Source organism: Tyto alba, unplaced genomic scaffold (genome assembly GCF_018691265.1).
Source record: "Tyto alba isolate M040663 unplaced genomic scaffold, T.alba_DEE_v4.0 Super-Scaffold_3, whole genome shotgun sequence".
NCBI lineage: Eukaryota > Metazoa > Chordata > Aves > Strigiformes > Tytonidae > Tyto > Tyto alba.
The window spans coordinates 12,341,727-12,359,094 of NW_024881304.1; the positions used below are offsets into that span (position 1 = coordinate 12,341,727).

The 17,368-nt window shown below is 46.5% G+C and overlaps 1 protein-coding gene and 2 long non-coding RNA genes across 5 annotated transcripts in view; 1 reads left to right on the top strand and 2 right to left on the bottom strand.

Annotated features, from left to right (window-relative positions):
* The window catches only part of ADAMTS9 (ADAM metallopeptidase with thrombospondin type 1 motif 9), an 85,600-nt gene extending 84,006 nt beyond the window's left edge, over positions 1–1,594 (bottom strand). For all 3 annotated transcript variants that reach the window (XM_042799416.1, XM_042799415.1, XM_042799417.1), the window contains exons 1-2: positions 1,399–1,594; positions 879–1,267 (exon numbers count right to left, since the gene is read on the bottom strand). In XM_042799416.1, the coding sequence (XP_042655350.1) occupies positions 879–1,267; positions 1,399–1,492 (483 nt within the window). In that variant the 5' untranslated portion in view covers positions 1,493–1,594. The remainder of the gene's footprint in view (positions 1–878; positions 1,268–1,398) is intronic.
* On the top strand, positions 1,107–3,651 carry LOC122154033. The gene is made up of 2 exons (XR_006165951.1): positions 1,107–1,221; positions 2,314–3,651. It is a non-coding gene; the product is annotated as an uncharacterized LOC122154033 (long non-coding RNA).
* LOC122154032 lies at positions 2,363–12,015 on the bottom strand. The gene is made up of 2 exons (XR_006165950.1): positions 11,410–12,015; positions 2,363–6,061 (listed from the first exon to the last, which is right to left on the bottom strand). It is a non-coding gene; the product is annotated as an uncharacterized LOC122154032 (long non-coding RNA).
* Positions 12,016–17,368: the final 5,353 nt, after the last annotated feature.

Consider the following 17,368-nt stretch of genomic DNA (forward strand, 5'->3'; position numbering starts at 1 on the left):
TAAGGACCAGAGAGAGGTGTCCAGCCGGTGAAATCCCTGCTTATGAGGAGATACCAACTCTCCTAGTTACATGTGACTACGAACGTAGGGATTCAGCAGGTAAATAAAATACATTCAAGATAAAAACCATCCTGCAGCCATCCTCAACTGGGAGGCGTAACCAGCCACACACATGTGCACTATCTTGGGTGAACACACTCACCCAGGGAAGCTCCTGGACCAGGAGGAAGCTGGCAGAGACCTCTCGGGGGGCACCCCGGTGTGCTGGAAAGCACCAGGGCAGCCGGACGGGTCAGCCTTGCTAGGAGCTTCTGCTCATCCCTTTGCCAATACCTCCCTGCACAGAAGGGCACCAGGATAGCAGGAGGGGCTGCCAGCACGCCTGCTTCCACCTCTCCTCGGGCCATGCCCCCCCCCCGGGCTGCAGGACTGCTCTGGGGTCAGCGCTGCCGGGGAACCCCCCAGTCATCCCTCTCAGCATCCTGGGGGCAGGAGGGTGTCCATGCCCGGGGCTCTGCGCCCGCTGACCTCCCCCCCCCCCGGGGGTGCCGCTGGGTGGCAGTTTTTCCCCCCAAACCCGCCGAGCAGGAGGAGGTTCACCCCGGTGCCAGAACCCGACGGAATCGTAAAAGCGGGGTGGGCAAAACTCCAACCCGGGGCAAACCGGAGCCGCCAGCCCCATCCCGCAGCCTCGGGCGGGGGGGGGGGGGGGGGGGTGAAGGGAAGGGGCCGTCCCCATCCTTCTGCCCACCCTCCCTCGCCCTGCTCCTCCCTCCTCCTCCTCCTCCTCCTCCTCCTCCGCGCTTCCGCCCCGGCGCGGCTCCGCTGGGCGCCCGGCGGGGCCGGGGCCGGAGCCGGGAGCGGGCCGGGGGTCTCACCATCCCGGAGCAGAGGCTGATGACGGCGGTGTGCCGCGGGCGGGCGTTGACGTGCCCCCGGTAAAAGCAGTGCTTCACGTCGGCGTCGGCCGCCTCGGCGTAGAGGCGCCGTTGGTCGGCGGCGGGTTCTCCCAGGAGGCTGACGGTGAAGAGCGGGGCGATGAAGGCCGAGCTGGCCGTCAGGTTGAAGAGGAACTGCTGCCCGAAGGCGGAGAGCCTGTAGTGCGCCTTGGGGGAGGCGGAGGCGGCGGCCGTCCAGGCGTCGGGGGCCGCGCTGGTGCTCCGCCGCCGCCGCCTGAAGTGGACATCGGTGGGGAAGGGCTCGCCAAACTCATTCACCCGGGTAGGAGTCACGATCTCGTACTCGCTGAGCTTCTCCAGCAGCTTGGCTGCCAAGGGAAGGGAAGCACATGCCCCTGAGTGGGGAGGCCGAGCACCCCCCAACCCCCGCGGGGGGTGGCAGCCCAGCACCCCCTCGCTCCCCCCCCCCCCCCCCCCCCCCCCACGAAGACCCTCTTACCTTGCCTGGGGTGCAGCTTCTGCCTCCTCGCTCCTATCCTCAAGCCGTCGATGAAGAGCGTGGTGAGTGCCAGCGCCAGCGGCGCCAGCTGCATGGTGCTGCGCGCTGTTCTCAGAGGAGAGCAGCCTTCCCCCGCTTGACTCTTCTTTTCCTCCTTCTTTTTTCCTCCCTTTCCCACCCCCCCCTCCAACCTTTTTTTTTTTTTTTTTTTTTCTTTTTTTTTTTTTTTTTCCGCCCCCTTTCTCCCCCCTCCCCGCCCCCGGAGGGGGGGAAGGCGCTGGAGCCGGGCGGTGTTAGGGGCGGGCGGGCCGGCGGGGCACGGGGCGCCGGGGGCCGCGCATGATGCGCGGGGGCGGACGGGCCGGGACCGACGGGCCGGGACGGGGGAGCCGGCCGCCCGCCCGCCTGCCTGCTCTCCCTCGCTTTTCGCCTCTCCCCCCGTCGGGCTGGTGGACGGGGCGCTCCCGGGAGCCAATTTAAGGGGGCGGGCTCCATAGATCAAGGAGGAGAAAAGATCCCGCCCTGCAAGAGCAGGGACAGCCCTTCCTCCTCTTCACCCCCCCCCCCCCCCCCCCTCTTCCAACATGTCACTTTCTTTCATTCTCGAGGAAAGCCGCAATCGCAGGTTTTCGCCAGGAAAAGCCCTCGCTGGGGCTGGACGGGGTGAGCAAGTGGGGAGCCGAGCTGCGGCCCCGCACCCCTGGCCCGGGCAACCCCGGCCGCTCCCCGCCGGCTCCTTGCAAGTGGTTTTAAAAAAGCCAAGTGGCCCGGGCAGAGCGGCACCGGCTGCTGCCCGAGCTGCCAGGTCCCGGGGGGAAGAGCCACTTTGTTGCTCACCGGGAGGAGAGCCGAGTTTCCTTACATAAATGACGGTTTTCCTTCTGTTTTTTTTTTTTTTTTCTTTTTTAAAGACAGCTCGAAGAAGCGTACCAACAATCGAAGAATCCCCTGTGTGACACTTTCCTTAGTGGTTGTTTTCTTCTACATTTCTCAGATAGAAGGTTCTTAAAGCAACTTTTGTTTAGGGTTATTTTTATGTTATGCAGTTTTCAGGCACCCTGAAGGAAAAGAAAGATTATTTCCTTATCATAGTTTATTTCGGTTTGGTTTAAAATTTGGAAGTTTTCTATAAAAATTTAAGACATCCTTTGGAGCTAAGTGTAATTAAGCATTGTCTTTTACCCTCCCTCAAACTAAACCCCAAAACCTTGGGTTCGGGTTGGTTTGTGGGGTTTTTTGTTCAAAACGGGGAAAGATGCAATGAAATTTAAAGCCTGTAGACAAGGCAAAAGAAGATAGATGGTTGGAAGTTTGGATTTGCACTTCCGTAAAAAATTTTAAAGTTCTGTACTTTCTTCCCTCAACTTTGTCACAGCAGAGCACGGGGCAGGAATCTCCACGCTGGTGGAGCCCCAACTTAGCACACCGTTTGGGCAAGCTGTAATGGCACATAACCTCCCAGCCTGGCATTATACCCACACGTATAAACCATATTTAATTTAAGTCTCGGATGCTTACATTAAGATAACTCACCCATATTGGCTTTGGGGACTTGGCAAAGCTGCGATGCTTCCAGGCTTGAGTTGCCTCGTGATCAGTCACCTCCGACAACGGTGTTGGGTCTTCTCACTGTGTCCAGCCTTAGGGCTGGCGTGAGCCCAGCCACGGCTGCCTGACGGTCCCCCAGTTCTGGGCAGCAGAGGTGTCTCCCTCCTTCCATCATGGGTGCGTAGGAGCAGTGATGTGCCCATTCTGGTAGGTATCATCTATTGCCGGGAACAGCTCTTCCCAAAAGCCAAACGTGGTTGAATCTCCATGCACTTACCTGTTTATAACCTGGAACAGATTCATTTTAATGCTGCAAAGGGCCTGCACGGTGATATCTTTCTATCCTTGCAGCTAATTGCTTACTCATGCATATACATTAAGAAAGAACTCCTCAGAAGAGGAGAAAGACCAAACTATTCTAAAATAACTTCAGTCTGCTGGAGCTGCCACGTAAAACCCTGGCTTGCATGGCCTTTCCTGGCTCAGCATGAAAGAACGTGGCATCCCCACCCTTCCCACACTGAACTGTGTCCTGACTGAGTCAGAAAAGCCACTGAGGTCCTTGGACTGCTGGATGAACAAAAAGAAGAATCTCACAACATCATCGAATGGCAGCCCAGGCTTCCCTCCAGGCATGTTTCCTTGCTCTGACTCTTTCCTTCAGGCTTTCCCTGTCTCATTGTCAAATAAATGACTTAACTCGTAGCAGGAGTAATATCTGCTCTCAAAGCTGTGGTGCTGCTCTGCCGGGCTAGCGGGAGCACCCTGTACATTACCGAACTCCTCACAGTCTTCCAGCACCTTCCCACAATTTCCATGTGGGCCCCAAAACTTTCAGACTTCACAGGGAGAGGGATACAGGGTGCTGAGCTCGGGAGACAGCCTGAGAAGTCATGGCAAGGGAGGGGGAGGCCGTATCCTGCGCTCAGATGGGAGCGGACACGTATCCCAGGGGTGCTGGCGCGGACAGTTGGGCGTGTTGAGTGATATCAAGCTGCCAGTCAGCGAGGAGGGAGTGAAGAAAAGTGACCTGAGTTGCCTGAGGAAGGAGAGTGAAAAGCTGAGCATAGCATTAGGGCTGAGTCAGAGGGGAGGGGAGGAGGCTTACGTGGAGCTAGTCCTGCCAGTGTCTGGGGGAGAGGGGTACAAACTTCACTCATCTCCTTGTCCTTGGATCAGGATGGTGTTGGGAAACAGGTCTGCTGCTGTTTTATCTGGGTTGCAGAGTGCCCCAGGGCAGCTACTGTTCCTGTTTTACACGCACCCTGCATCCCACATCTCTCAGCCTCAGCATCCCCTTGTGCTGGGTCCGGTGCTGGTAGGAGCTGCCTTGCTGCTCTTCAGCTCATTGACACAGGACAACCTATCAAAACTTTGCTTTTTTTCTTTAGTTAGTTTTCTACAAGGTAACCAGTTAATTTGGCTCTGAGGTGGGGTTCAAAGGAGCTCAGGAGCCGGCACGGGGTGCAAAGTGGCAGCACATACCTCTGACTTGGGTGGGTAAGACTGTTTTCAGTTTGGCACTGAGCTGAATGAAGCGAGGCCGTCACGTGGAGAAGCATCCTCACAGGCTCACTCACTGATCTGAAACCTTGGCACGTACAGACTCGAGGGTAGGCAAGAAACAAAACCCCTCCATCTTTCAGAAGAGAGGAGCTGGCCCACGGAGGGACTGATTAGGTCTCAATTATAGGGCAGAGTTGGGCTGAATTGCTCCCAGGACCAAATCCTGGCTTTGCAATGGCACTAAATGTGTTCCAGGAGCATGGCGTTACTTACTTACAGTGCCATTTCCACTGATACACACAGGAGTTGCATCTTGTGCGGCGTTTTGAATCTTTACTGCTGGAGATTAGGAAGTGCAGAAGGAAAGCTGTAGTGTAAGTAAATAGATTATGTGGAGTTTAGAGAAACTAAGCTACAATCTTAAATTCAAATAACTTTCCTATTAGGAAGGATCTATTAATACTTACGGTATGGTAATTGTGCAGACTCCAAGTCCTCACCCAGTCGAAAGTAACCCCTAAAGAGCCCATACCTACTCATGGAAAAATCCCCTTAAAACACTGGGAATTTTGCCTACATAAATACTGCAAAAGTTGAGCTGCAGCAAATGCCTCCTCTATAAACTACAAAATGTGAACTTGATCACAACAGCAAAACTTCAATGGGAAATTTAAGGCAGTACGCGCTGTTTCGAGACTACATTCAATGATCCCAAATTTCCTGAGGTTTTTGCGTTGCTTTCATTCTCGTACCATTTCCTTTTCCCCATAGGTGAGGGCAATCCCCAGTCACTAATCTTTGGTTTTTGCCGCTCAGCCTCTCAGTGTAAGCGTCATCTTCCTTTATCTGCTGCATCCAGTCCCTTGCCCAACGATTATCCCAGAAGGCACACTGTTTCCCTTTGATGGCTGCTCTTCAGTGCCACAAGATAACCAAAGACAGCAAACATTTTCTCCTCGTGTCTAATCTGTGTGGTCAGAAAGTGAAAGATTTAATTCCCTTCAAACACCAACTGTCTGCTGACTGGTTTTCCACCTCCCTTGCTCATCTGCCTATGATGGTAACAAGGATACTGCTCTGTGCTGTCTTCCTCTCAAGTTTAGGAAGCTGCTCTGCTCACATAAAGGTCTATCTTTAAAGGACATTTTCAGCAATTGTGGCAAGGCTGGATTTTAAAGTTGGATTTTTAAGCCTTTCGCATTTGTTTAGAGGAGCTGAGACTTTTAAAGTACTTGGTATATACTTAATTTTTAAACTTGTTATCCGTGCCAAACCAACTATTTTTGATCCAGCTAAAAGGATTTAAATATACAGTTTAACTCATGTATGGTAGCCATTTAAGCTCCTTCTTCCTCTGTGGGGCTCTCTGTTCTTACCCCGAGCCGTGCCCCTCATAGTGTGCTGCTGCCATCGAGGTCTGCATCGCTTGGCTGGTTGGGGGTTTGCTCCTCTGACCCATAGAAGGCTGGGAAGTGGTACCTGCCCTTCACTGCAATGCCAGCACAGCACTTCAATCGCTGCTGTCACAGCTTTACCTTCTTCAGACCTGTATCCTGGTCCCCATTTTAGGGTTGGTGGCAGAGAGAGATGTAAATGATGTGCCAGGATGCTGCAGAGAAGAATTAAACTCTTGGTCACATCCTGAATACTGAGATGTGCACATTGAAATGACTAATCCAAGGTCACCCAGGCAAATAAGATACCAATATCCTCCAGCTTGGTCCTGGGTCAAACTGTGCAACTTAAATGTCTTCCCAGCCAGTGCATTGCAGCCAGAGCTGTGTCCTGTGGGAGCCATCCCTCTGCACAGAGGCGCAAGCTGGGTGCAGTTGAAATGCAAATAAAACCCTGTCCTTGCAGACATCATCCCAGCTCCTTGCCTGGGTGGGGAACCACCATTTGGGAACAGAAGGTGAAGGAAGAAAAGCAAAACAAGTCTCTCATATTGCTTTGCTCATATGCAAGGAAACTGGCTCTCAGTTTTCCTTAGAAACAACTTTGACCCTGGAAAACAGATACATGAGTAGGAACTAGGGACTGGGTGGGAGGAACAGCAGAGCCCACGTAGATGCTGCAAATGTGTGGGATTTTAAGCTTCAGGTCAGCATGGATGGACATAATGATCCCTTGAGGCCTTCCACTTAAAACTGGTGGTTCCAGCTTGCCCCTCCCTTGCTCCCAGCATTGCCGCAGACCATTCACACACTGCTCCTTTTGCTTACACCTCTTGTCTGCGTTGGAGAAAACACATGCTCAGAGTAGCCTAACTTCTGTGTCCCACTGCAGCCTGGCAGTGCCTTTGGCCTGACAAGCATTTATAGACCCCATTCCCTACCCTTTTTACTACAGGTAAAAAGTTTTACTACCTGGGGCAGATCCTAAAGCACCTGAGAAACACTTAATTCTGGATCTTCCCATTTTTGTGCAAATTAAGCCATCAAGCTAAACATTATATTGGTTTATCTTTTGTGTTTGACATGCTTTAAATCAAACAGAACCTGAATACGCTCCTTTTGACTTCTGATATTATGTACACGTGCATCTATGCTGTGTTCCAGGTGTCTTTGCCAAAATGTTAATAGTAATACTATGAAGACTAAGCAGAGCAGATGTTCTGTAATCCCACGCCGAAAGGCAACCTTGGAATTTTGGAAGTTCTGCAGGTACAAAATGCTTTACCCCTCGAGCCATGTACTTTTCTTCATATAAACTAATTATCATAACAGCTCTGCAAGGTATCACCATCACCTTACAAAGAGGAGACTGAGATGGTTAATTTGGCAAAGGGCATGGAATCGTGGAGCTCTGACCCTGTGATCCGTTCTACCCCCCACTTAAGCTCTCATGTAGCATAAGCATACAATGTAATATTTCTGTGCAGGGATCATTAAACTGTAAAACTCTATTTTAGGAGAGTTGTTTTCATTCCTTCCCCAAATAGTAGATTGTCTCCAGAGATAATAAAATACAAATATCCATTAGAGTAGTAGAAAAGCTAAGCAGCTTTACAGATACCAAGTTCTTTTTCCTTAAGCTGTTTGGTTTCCCTAGGGGTGTCACAAGGTAGTCAGCTAAAAGCAAAGACATCTCCCTGGGGGAAGTGTTTGTGATGTTGTTGTATTTGTATAGTGGTAGGAAGTCTGTACCAGTTATAAAACCATCAACAAAAAAGTGTCAATGGCTAAAAAATGGGAATGTTTTAGGCCTGATCCAGCTCCTGTGAAAATTCATCAACAAAACTTCTACTGGCTTGAAGAAGTGCAGAATCGGGGCCTCTGTGTCATTTCCAGGAGCTATTTTACAGCATCACATCATGCTCATTAATATCCACCTGACAAGCATGTATAACACCCAGTAGTTCATTACCAAGATTATGGAGCTTGAAAAAACATTTCTCTCTAACTTTGAAAAATGGGTCCGTTCCCTACGGTGCAGCACCGAAAACCAGGGCATTCTAAAATGCTACCCAGGTAGCTGAGGGTTGCCAGCACAGACTGGCACAGAGAGGAAGATAATTTAATGGTAGCTCCATCACTTGGTACAACTGCTGGCATCGTATCATTACTACAGTCAGAAGGTGCACCAAACCAGAGCAGCAATGTGGGATTGCTCCCCTGATGCTAAAGGAATAAGAGACGCTGCTTAAATATGATGCTGCAGATGCAACTTCCACCAAGTCTCCAACTTGCTGAGTTCAGGATGTGGTGAGGAAGGAGCTCTCCTCCTACACGTGCTCCTACACTCTTGCACCTAGTTTCCTCATTTCCTCTGAAAGCAACATTGATAAGGAACAGACTGGGGATGCTTAGGCAGTGGAGAGTCAGCATATAAACATGTGACAAAATTCTAAAAAAGGGATTTGGTCTCTCCCCAACTATGTTGTGTTTGCTCTGGATGAACGAGTGGTGAGCAAGTTCTATTTTCAGCCACACACTCTGCAACAACCTGTCCTTTTCTCACGATGGCCATCGCCCCTCCTGAGCAGTTGGGTACAGCTAACACAGGATCCCTCAATACTTTTTGTGCCTGGATCATTGCTTTGCTGTCAGGTGCCTGCAGCCTTGGCCTTGTTACTTCACTACCAGGCTCTGCTTTTGCAACTAAAATAGGGCTCTTAACAGTAAGAATTTAGTGTTTCTTGAATGATGGAATTTAGGTGAGGTGTTAAGGAGCAGGCTCAGAAGTAGGGGGATGCAACCAAGGGAGAGCAAACTCTGGATGATCTGCAAAGCTGAAACAGAGTTGTCCTCTCCAGCTGTTTCCATCAGCCACCTCTACTCCACACCTTCCTGCCTTCTCACTCACTAAAATCCTTTTTTTTTGATGTCAAAGGCTGTGTAGGAACAAACCTGGAATCCATACGTTCCCCTTGCAGGTGCAGGGAGAGCTACACGAATGATGTGGATCGGCTGCAGCCTTCATAACCACATTCATATCATGCCACTCAGGCTGGGCCGCCGTAGAGAGAATTAATGGAGTGTAAATCCCTGTTTGGAACTACACAGCTTCTCCAGCTTCTCCCTGTAACTCCTTCACTCCCTTTGCAAACCACACAAGGAAGGGATCTCCCCAAAGAACCACAGCTGGACATCTTGGGTCGTGACAGAAAGAAATGGAGTATTCACAGAGCCAGAGCTGCCTGGCTGACAGGTTCAGAGCTAGCTGTGATACTTCCAAGTGAGCATATAGTCCTGAGACTAAAGCCTGCTAGCAACAATCCTCTTTTAAAGTTATTGTATGGCTTGGCTACAAAGATAAGGCACCAGATGGCTTGGGAAGAATTTTTAGGAGACAGTTGTGCTAGTATGCCTGGAAGGATTTTGAGAGTTTACATTTATAATAGACTATTTCTTCGGAGGCGAATGTTTGTTAGGATCATCAGTTTTAATTACTTAAAACGTAGGCTGTTTCTGAATGTAGCCAGTGTTAAGAGTAGGGGTTTTTTGTGTCTTTGTTTTTTTTTTTTTTTTTTTTTTTTTTCCTGAAGAGAGGACAGCCAGCAGGAATACCTTCTTTTAACTTTATAGGTAGCAGATTGCCTCATGGAGACAAACATTATGCAGCTTTCATCCCAAATACTATACTGAAGCACTTCCTTTCACTGGTGAATTATTCGTTGCACAAGAAGGTATTTCTTTTTATCTGTTTTCAGTCAATGAAGCAAGCAACTAATTTTGTCAACTCTAAGCACACAAAAACATGGATCAGTCCTGAAAATTCCCAAGACTTTTAAACCAAGCCTTACTTTGCCTTTTTGTTTCAAAGAGGGATGAGCTGGGACAGGATCCGTAAGGATGCTGGTAGGAATGGGCAGTATGGCTGAAAGAGCTTAGCAACCTTTCAGTAATCTAGGTGTTGCTTTCATACACCCATTTTACTTCTAAAACAAAGTGTGATCAGTTTTCAATAAGAATTATAGCACTGTTACCTACAGTATCAGGAGCTAAATTTGATGACACCAGGAATAGAGCTCCCATATACCCAGTTTAAGGGCACAGCCTTTCTTTTCCAGCTAGAAGTGTTACCCATATGTATTTAGAGGATCTGGACCATTTGGGCTTTCCTGATAACCACAGCTCTGCCAGAGCTCCTCATCACCTGCAGACCCAAGGAGATGTAGACGTGGGCAGCACATCTCGTATGCCTGGAGATATGGCAGCTCTGCTAAGGAGGTAATTTCCTGTCCTACAATACATGTATGTTGTGATATACGTGTCATATTTTTCAGGCCTCTCTACTTTCTGTATACACTAGAATATAAATAACATTACTGAATGTTGGTAATGGGAATCAGGCTCAAGTTTGTGAGCCAGCTGTTTCCATGTTTTCTCCCCATGTTTTATCAGCTTAATTCTTAAATATCCCTAACATTTCCATCCAGAATTTTTAAAGGGAGGAAGCATGACTTGGAAATGACTGTAACATAAATGGATTTGTTGACTTAACTGACATTGTTTTGACATGACAAGGCCTATCAAGGGACCAAGACCCCTTTGTGCTTACTGCAGAACAAACACAAGACTGAAAATGGAGCTGGTATCGGAGTTCCCCTGCCTTATCACACTAAGTTAATGCGTTACTCCACGCTAGCCAGCCAGTTAAGAGTAACATTTGTTACAGGGAGAGGGAAAACTTGTACATAACAGCAGCTTTGTGTTTCTATACAGTTTTCATAGCACGTTCCTGTCCGCGGCTCTTTGTAACTCAAAGCTTGTATTCAAAACAGAATTTTCCAAATCTGAGACATTTCATCTATCAACAACGTAGTTCATGCAACACCAGGACAGGGAGATTCTGGCCCATGACTGAGAGCTCTAGACCCGACATAGCTCTTGAGCCGTGCTGGCATCTCCCAGCACCCATGGGCCAACCAAACACCCCAAGAGCCAAAAGGGCACCCATCTCTCCAGCCCCCCAGAACAGATGTGTAGTACTGGGCTCATTAAAACAAACGCATACGTATCCTGTTTGATTCTGTGAATTAATTAACCTCTCTGAACAGTGAGAATGTAACTTTGTAGCCCTAGTTATGTATATATAAAGCCACCTGGTTTAGAGCAGTGGTATCTAATTGACAGCATGAAATTTTTTTGAACACCGCTATGAATCGAAAATAGGCCTCTGGGCCAGGAGTCAGCAGTTTTCAAGATCTGACATGCTTCTACCGAGAACATCAGGAGGGATCCAGTGTCACCACCTCTCTGCTGCTTCGGCAGCATCATAACAGCTCTGACCAAGAATCGTCACCATGGCCCTTCTCTCTTGCAGCTATCCCTGAGACGCTGTCCTGTAACCCACTGCACCGCACAAGGAACAAGAGAGAAGCTTCCGAATTGCTTAGACACATAAGTGGTACTACCATGTTAGGGCCATTTCACGCCATCTCCAGGGCATGCCAACAGTGACCATTCAATGGTGATGGGATAAGAACAAGGCAAGCTTACAGCAGCGTTGTACCTGAGCACTAGTCCGTCCTCTGAGGATCTGCTGTTGGGTGACCTGTGCCAGAGGTGATGACCTTGTGTTCCTCTGCTGAGCTGCTCCAGGAGAAGAGGGACCAGAGTCTTTCCTGGGGAGATACAAACATTATGGTAACTCTTGCCCTTTTTCAAAGGCAGTGATTGTGTTGAAAAGCTTGACCTTGCACGGCCCTACATTGTAACAGAGATACCAAACATGATAGTTTAGCTTCCACTGAGCACCCAGAACAGACATGGCTGTGGAAATACCAGATTAACAAATTCTAATTAAAAAACCCCACACCATAGCCTCAGTGGCATGCATGTGCAGCCAGACTAGGGTTGCCAATGGCTGTGAGCTTTTAGCAAAAAGGGCTGCTAGATCTCTCGGTGCATGGAGCTATAATTACAGCAGTCAAGGACAGAAGCCCCTTTTGCTTTTCTGCCTTGTTCCTTAAGACTTTTCTCATGCCCCAGCCCTCTCCTTGTGTTCTTCCTTCAGGCCATGTGTCATCTGTCCAGGTCACCAAGGAGTCAGGTTCCCGTGCCTAGAAACCAGCTCTTATTGCCAGATCTTTTTCTTTCTGCATCCATTGAAATCTATAAAAATAAGACAATGCATGAGTAGCTTTTTAATCTAATTATACTTGTGTTTACTTGGCAGAATTTTAGATATTTTGCAACCAATTTATTTGACCCAGTAAAGAGCTTCCAGGAGAAGACATGAGCGTGTGATACAGTGACACGGATGTCTGCTGTCAGTTAGTCTGAAATGCAGTACAAGGGCACACTTCTCCACCCAAGCCCTTTGGCAAAAGTGCATGTAACTCGTTTCGTGATTTCAAGAAATACGTGCAAATGCAACCAGCCTGCAGCTGGAGGGGTCTAGAGCACCCTGCAAGTGTGAGTACAGCCGTGTCTGGCCATCATGACACAGCCATGAGCCCCTCAGCCCCGGGCGGTGTATGAATAGCACAGCAGTTGGAAAAATTCACACAGAAGATTTTGCAAGCACATTTGCTGTTTGAAACTTTGCCCTAGAGACTGGAGTCTCCCGCAACTGTGAGAAAGGAGGCTCCTTGTCGTTTATAGCTGAGGTCAGAGGAGGGCCAGAGCAAGGAAGTTTGTATTGCAACAATTTGTACCTTATCTTGTTTATAGATGTAAACAGAAGGTTTATGCTGCTGTTACTGAACTCTCCTACTACAAAAATGTTCAGTGCATAGAGAGAGAGTTAAGCAATGTGTGTGCACATCTATTTCTTGAGGATATTTTGAGAAGTACAGTTAAAGAGTCTGGTGTTTCTGAAGTGTTTGGAAATTAGGAGTCCTTTGCAGTGATTAAAACCCCAAACCTTCTGCAGACTGCAGGGGTCATTCCAGGATCTCTACAGGGTCTGGATGTAACTCTTAAGCTTCATGGACTTGGGTCAACACCATTGAAGCCAAGAGTTCTTTCACGAGCTCTAGGTCACTCCCTCCCAATTGCTTCTGAAGTCATTGCCCAGCCTTTTCTCATTTTAGTCACAGTACCAGAGTTTTGTATCATTTTAAAAGCTCTAAGGCAAGGGACATATGGAGCCTACAAAAGCATAGTTATTGTGCTAGCTAGCTCCAATCCCATGCCAAGCAAATTATTCATGCACACTCTGTGGATAGGAGGCACAAGCTTTCATGTGGTTATATGGATAAAGGGAGGAGAATTTTGGCCACTGACTCAGCCTGTCAGCAATGTTTCTCCCTAAATACAGCCATGGAGCTGCAAAGCAGATTTCCTACAGCACTGATGGTGGGGCAGTACTCTCTCTGTAAAATGTGACCCCTTATTTACATGCCACTTGGAAACCAGTATCATACAAGGGAGCCAAACTCTTCCAAAAGTCTGGCCCTTTGATTATAACCTTTCATGAAAGTAAGCAATTGAACAAAAGCAGCTTAGAGATAGCATTTCAAACGAGAATCAGACGGCTTGCCTGGAACAGGAGGAATAGCAAACTCCCCAGCCTGTTAGAGACATGGCCACGCTATATGATGCTGCGCTCCCACATCCAAAAGGAAACCTGACATTCAGCAGGTGTTCTGCTTTTAGGAGAGTCTCATGGAATGAGAAAGGCTTTGAGGAGACACACTACAAAAAGGACCTTTAAAGGCACCTAACTGTTCCATTTCAGCTCCATGACCAAAGTGGTTTTTTGTTTTTGTTTTTGGTTTTGGTTTTTTTTTTTTTTTGTGTTTTTTTCTCTCAGCAGATTTTATTCAATTACCATTGCAGTGGCCACTGCAGAGTGCGGGCTACATTCCTGCTTCAGTTGCCTTTGTGTCCACTTGGCAGCAATCCTGATCACCCAGAAAAGCAGACAGTTGCTATTTTCCTCCATTTTTACTTTCCCCTTAGATATATTTCTTATTTGGCCTTGCCATACTGAAAAAAAAAATAAAATTCTTATGATCCTTTCATAAAGGAATTAAATTTACTCTGTCATTTTAGTTAGTGGAAATAGAAAAGTCAGCTGACTGTAATTGTACAATAAAGCCAAGAGTAGTTCATTTCAATCCTTGTTCCATAATGCTTATGTAATTCAGACCTGGAGACAAAAGCACTAAGGTCATGGATTAACAGTGGCTTAAAGTTGAAAATAGCCTGAGGAAGTAAGGATGACAAAGTAATTACTATTGGGCAAATCATATATTAATGGGTATGGGAATTATTTAGTGTATGACATTTAATCAATATAAATGAAAGAAATAAAAGAAATATAAAAGCAAATTCAACTTTTAAGATCTCCACTAATATATATATATATATAACTAGTCTCTATAATTGAAATAGATCTACAAAAAGTTAAATGTGAAATGACAATATATTAAAATAAATTATTTTGTAATAATTAAAACAGTAGTTGAAATACAGAGATATTTCTCATGAGCAGTGCTTCCTAAGTGTGTTTTTTTCAGTGATGTATAAATCTAAAACTGGTGCTATTCAATTGAGGCACCAAGCAATTGAAAAACATACTGTGCAGACACTCATCCCTAAACACCTGCCATAAACTGTACTTTTCTAGATAAAAGATCACAGTTCAGAGGTAAATAATTTTGGAAATTAACTTTGTTATAACATGTGAGGTAAATCCCATCAAAACTTTCATGTACATACCCCAAAAAATTAGCAAAGTCAATAATAAATGCTCTGGTAGGGTCTGTACTCACCAGTGCTGGAATTTCACAAGATACCTAGCAATGTTTCATTAGGATCACCTATTGCAAGAATTACAGCTGGTACAATAATAATTGCTGTGCCAAAGATAATTGCAGAGATTGCGAGAGCACAAACCACAGGAAAACTAGAAAAGGAATTCTATGACAAGAATGCCATGAAATTTTTCCCACAACAAATAAGGGAAGAAAATTAGATTTCTAAACAGAGGGTGGACATTTATTTGCCAGGGTAACAGCTACTCTCTGCACAGAAATCATCCCTCAGAACCTGTGGGATGTTCAGAACAAGGAGCAGCTGAACACATCCAAAGACAGCAGCAGCAATTATTTTTTAAGTGCTGTGCTAAAAGAAATTACACCTGCAGGCATTATCATTGGGTGAAAAAAAACATACACGGATATAAACCAGTTCTGCTATTAATGAGACCACCTCTAGCCTTATTGCCCAGCACCCCTCTGAAGGCAAGTGCCTCATCTCAGTGATTGGGACTTACTGGGAGAATTTCATCTTGGCTTTAATTCATAGCTCAGTCAGAGGAGAGTTTACAGAGACCTTTTGGGTCTTTGTAACACTGTGTTAGTAATAGCAGAAATAAAACCACTGTCTTGGGATAATGCACCTTCTTTATACAAACATTTCATCTCAAAGTCTTAAATAGGCAATAAAACAATATTTAGTTTTATAAGTCTTCTTTGTTTAGGTTCATAATGTACCAACCTACCACATACATTCCCCACATTCAGAACACCTAGAGACCTCTATTGATTAGAAACCCATCCCAAAGTAAATGTACCTTTTGAGTCAAAGATAATCTGTTCTGAAGAAGGCTGCCAGCCAGGTCCTGTGGATACAGGAGGGTAAAGTGCTCTTGATTATTTAAGAAAAAAAAAAAAAAACCAGTGTTTTCCGTTTCAGAAGTGAATTTTTGCACACACTTATTCAAAGCCATGTTTTCTGCATTCAAATATAGGTTGTGACTTCAAGAAAATATCCACTGAGACTTTTCTTACTCCCAGCCTTTGGATGCCAACATCAAGAAAATGATGAGGCATCGCATCCTGCCCCCATACACACAATGCAGTATCTCAGGCTGTTTCACAGTGTTTTTCCTGTCCTTCAATTGCCCCATGAAACAAGACGATTGTTACATACATGTAGTTCAGCTTAAAGACTGCTTACCAGGATGATTCTGATTCTCTGTCTCTTATGAGACATGTAATCCTATTTAGTGTTTTAGCTGTTTCATACATGAACTGGTGGCTCTGTGCTGTTCCTTGTCCAGTGATGGTAGATAACAACTCCTTTGGCATGTAGTACTCAACTAAGGCAAGCACTGAAAGTGTTAACTCAAAGGCAGGATAATGTCCTATTTGGTTGAAGTAAAAAGTAAATAAATACAGGATTTACTGCAATTTACAGCTTAGGATGAGATCAGGTGCCCGTCATCTCCAAACACCTCTCAATCAGCAAATAGTAATCCCTCACAAAATAGATTGTTGTTTTTTAGTAGAAGTTTTTCTGGAGAAAATGGAACCATATATTATTCCTCTGTAGAGTGGAGAGAGGTGGAGTTTAAACTCAACTGAAAACTTATCCAGGGTTTCTGGCAGGCGCAGGCCAGAAGTGTGTGATTTGTGCTACTTAGCAGATCTCTGCATTTCATGAATCCCAGGTAATGTGCAGAGGGATCTCTTTAAAAGCATAGAAGAAGCTAGAACTGTCAGCAGCTAATGAAGAGGGCAGGGAAATGAAAATGGAGCAAAAGGGAGAGCAGGCTCAGAGTTCTGCCCCCACCATGAGCAAGGGAGGACTCACTCACATTCCTGGGAATTACTGTGTTAGAGCCACCTGCCTACAGGGTTAACTTTCTTCCCCTCTTATTTCAAATGAGGGAGTCAACCCGACCTTTACTTTCAGATCTGAGAGGAGCCTTGAAAATGAGAACAGTGAAGCCGTCCAAATGCAAACACTGGCTACAGTAGACCTATTTATAAATAGTTTAGAAGAACACCATGAACTGCAGAAGGAGGGGAATTTTCTCCCTCCTCCCAAGTTTGCTGCCTCAGTGAACACAGTGGCATGCTTGAATTTGCTTTCTTACATACCAGGAGGCCTGTAGCAGAAAATGAGGTTAAATTCACAAATGTGGGACCCAATTCAGTCAAGTGGCACCAGCTCTGGTTTTGCTGCAGTGCATGAAGGGGCTGGTCTGCAAAACAAGTCCTTGGTCCCAACACAGCCAACTTCAGGCTTTTGTCAGTGGTCCTTCCTCATGGGAACAGCCTCTGGACAAGGCTGCCAAGGGGAAAAATCCCAAACCAGGTCAAGTGGCTCAGAGGTCCCCTACCTCTAGAGGAGAGGGGGGCTGGGGACAGCCTCCCAGGCTGCCTTCGTCCTGTCTTCCAGTTCTTTCTGATCTAAAAAGACTTTCTTTTACAGGTCTCATGAAGAACAAACAAATAAACACACCACTCAACTGCAATAGTGAGTAACATTCAAAATTCAGAAAGTGAGAAAATAACTCAAAATAGCCAGCAGCCAAGCCTTCACAGATTCTCATAACAATTCAGATTTATCATAGCCCCCAGCTTGCTACACAACTCTCAGCCACATCTACTATTAGCACACTTCTGCTGGGCTGTTACTTTCAGTTTTGAACCTTAGCCCTACATGGAGTTTTCTGAGCAGATGGTTAACCTTTGTTTTAAAGAACGTCATAAGTAAAAACAAACTCTGGC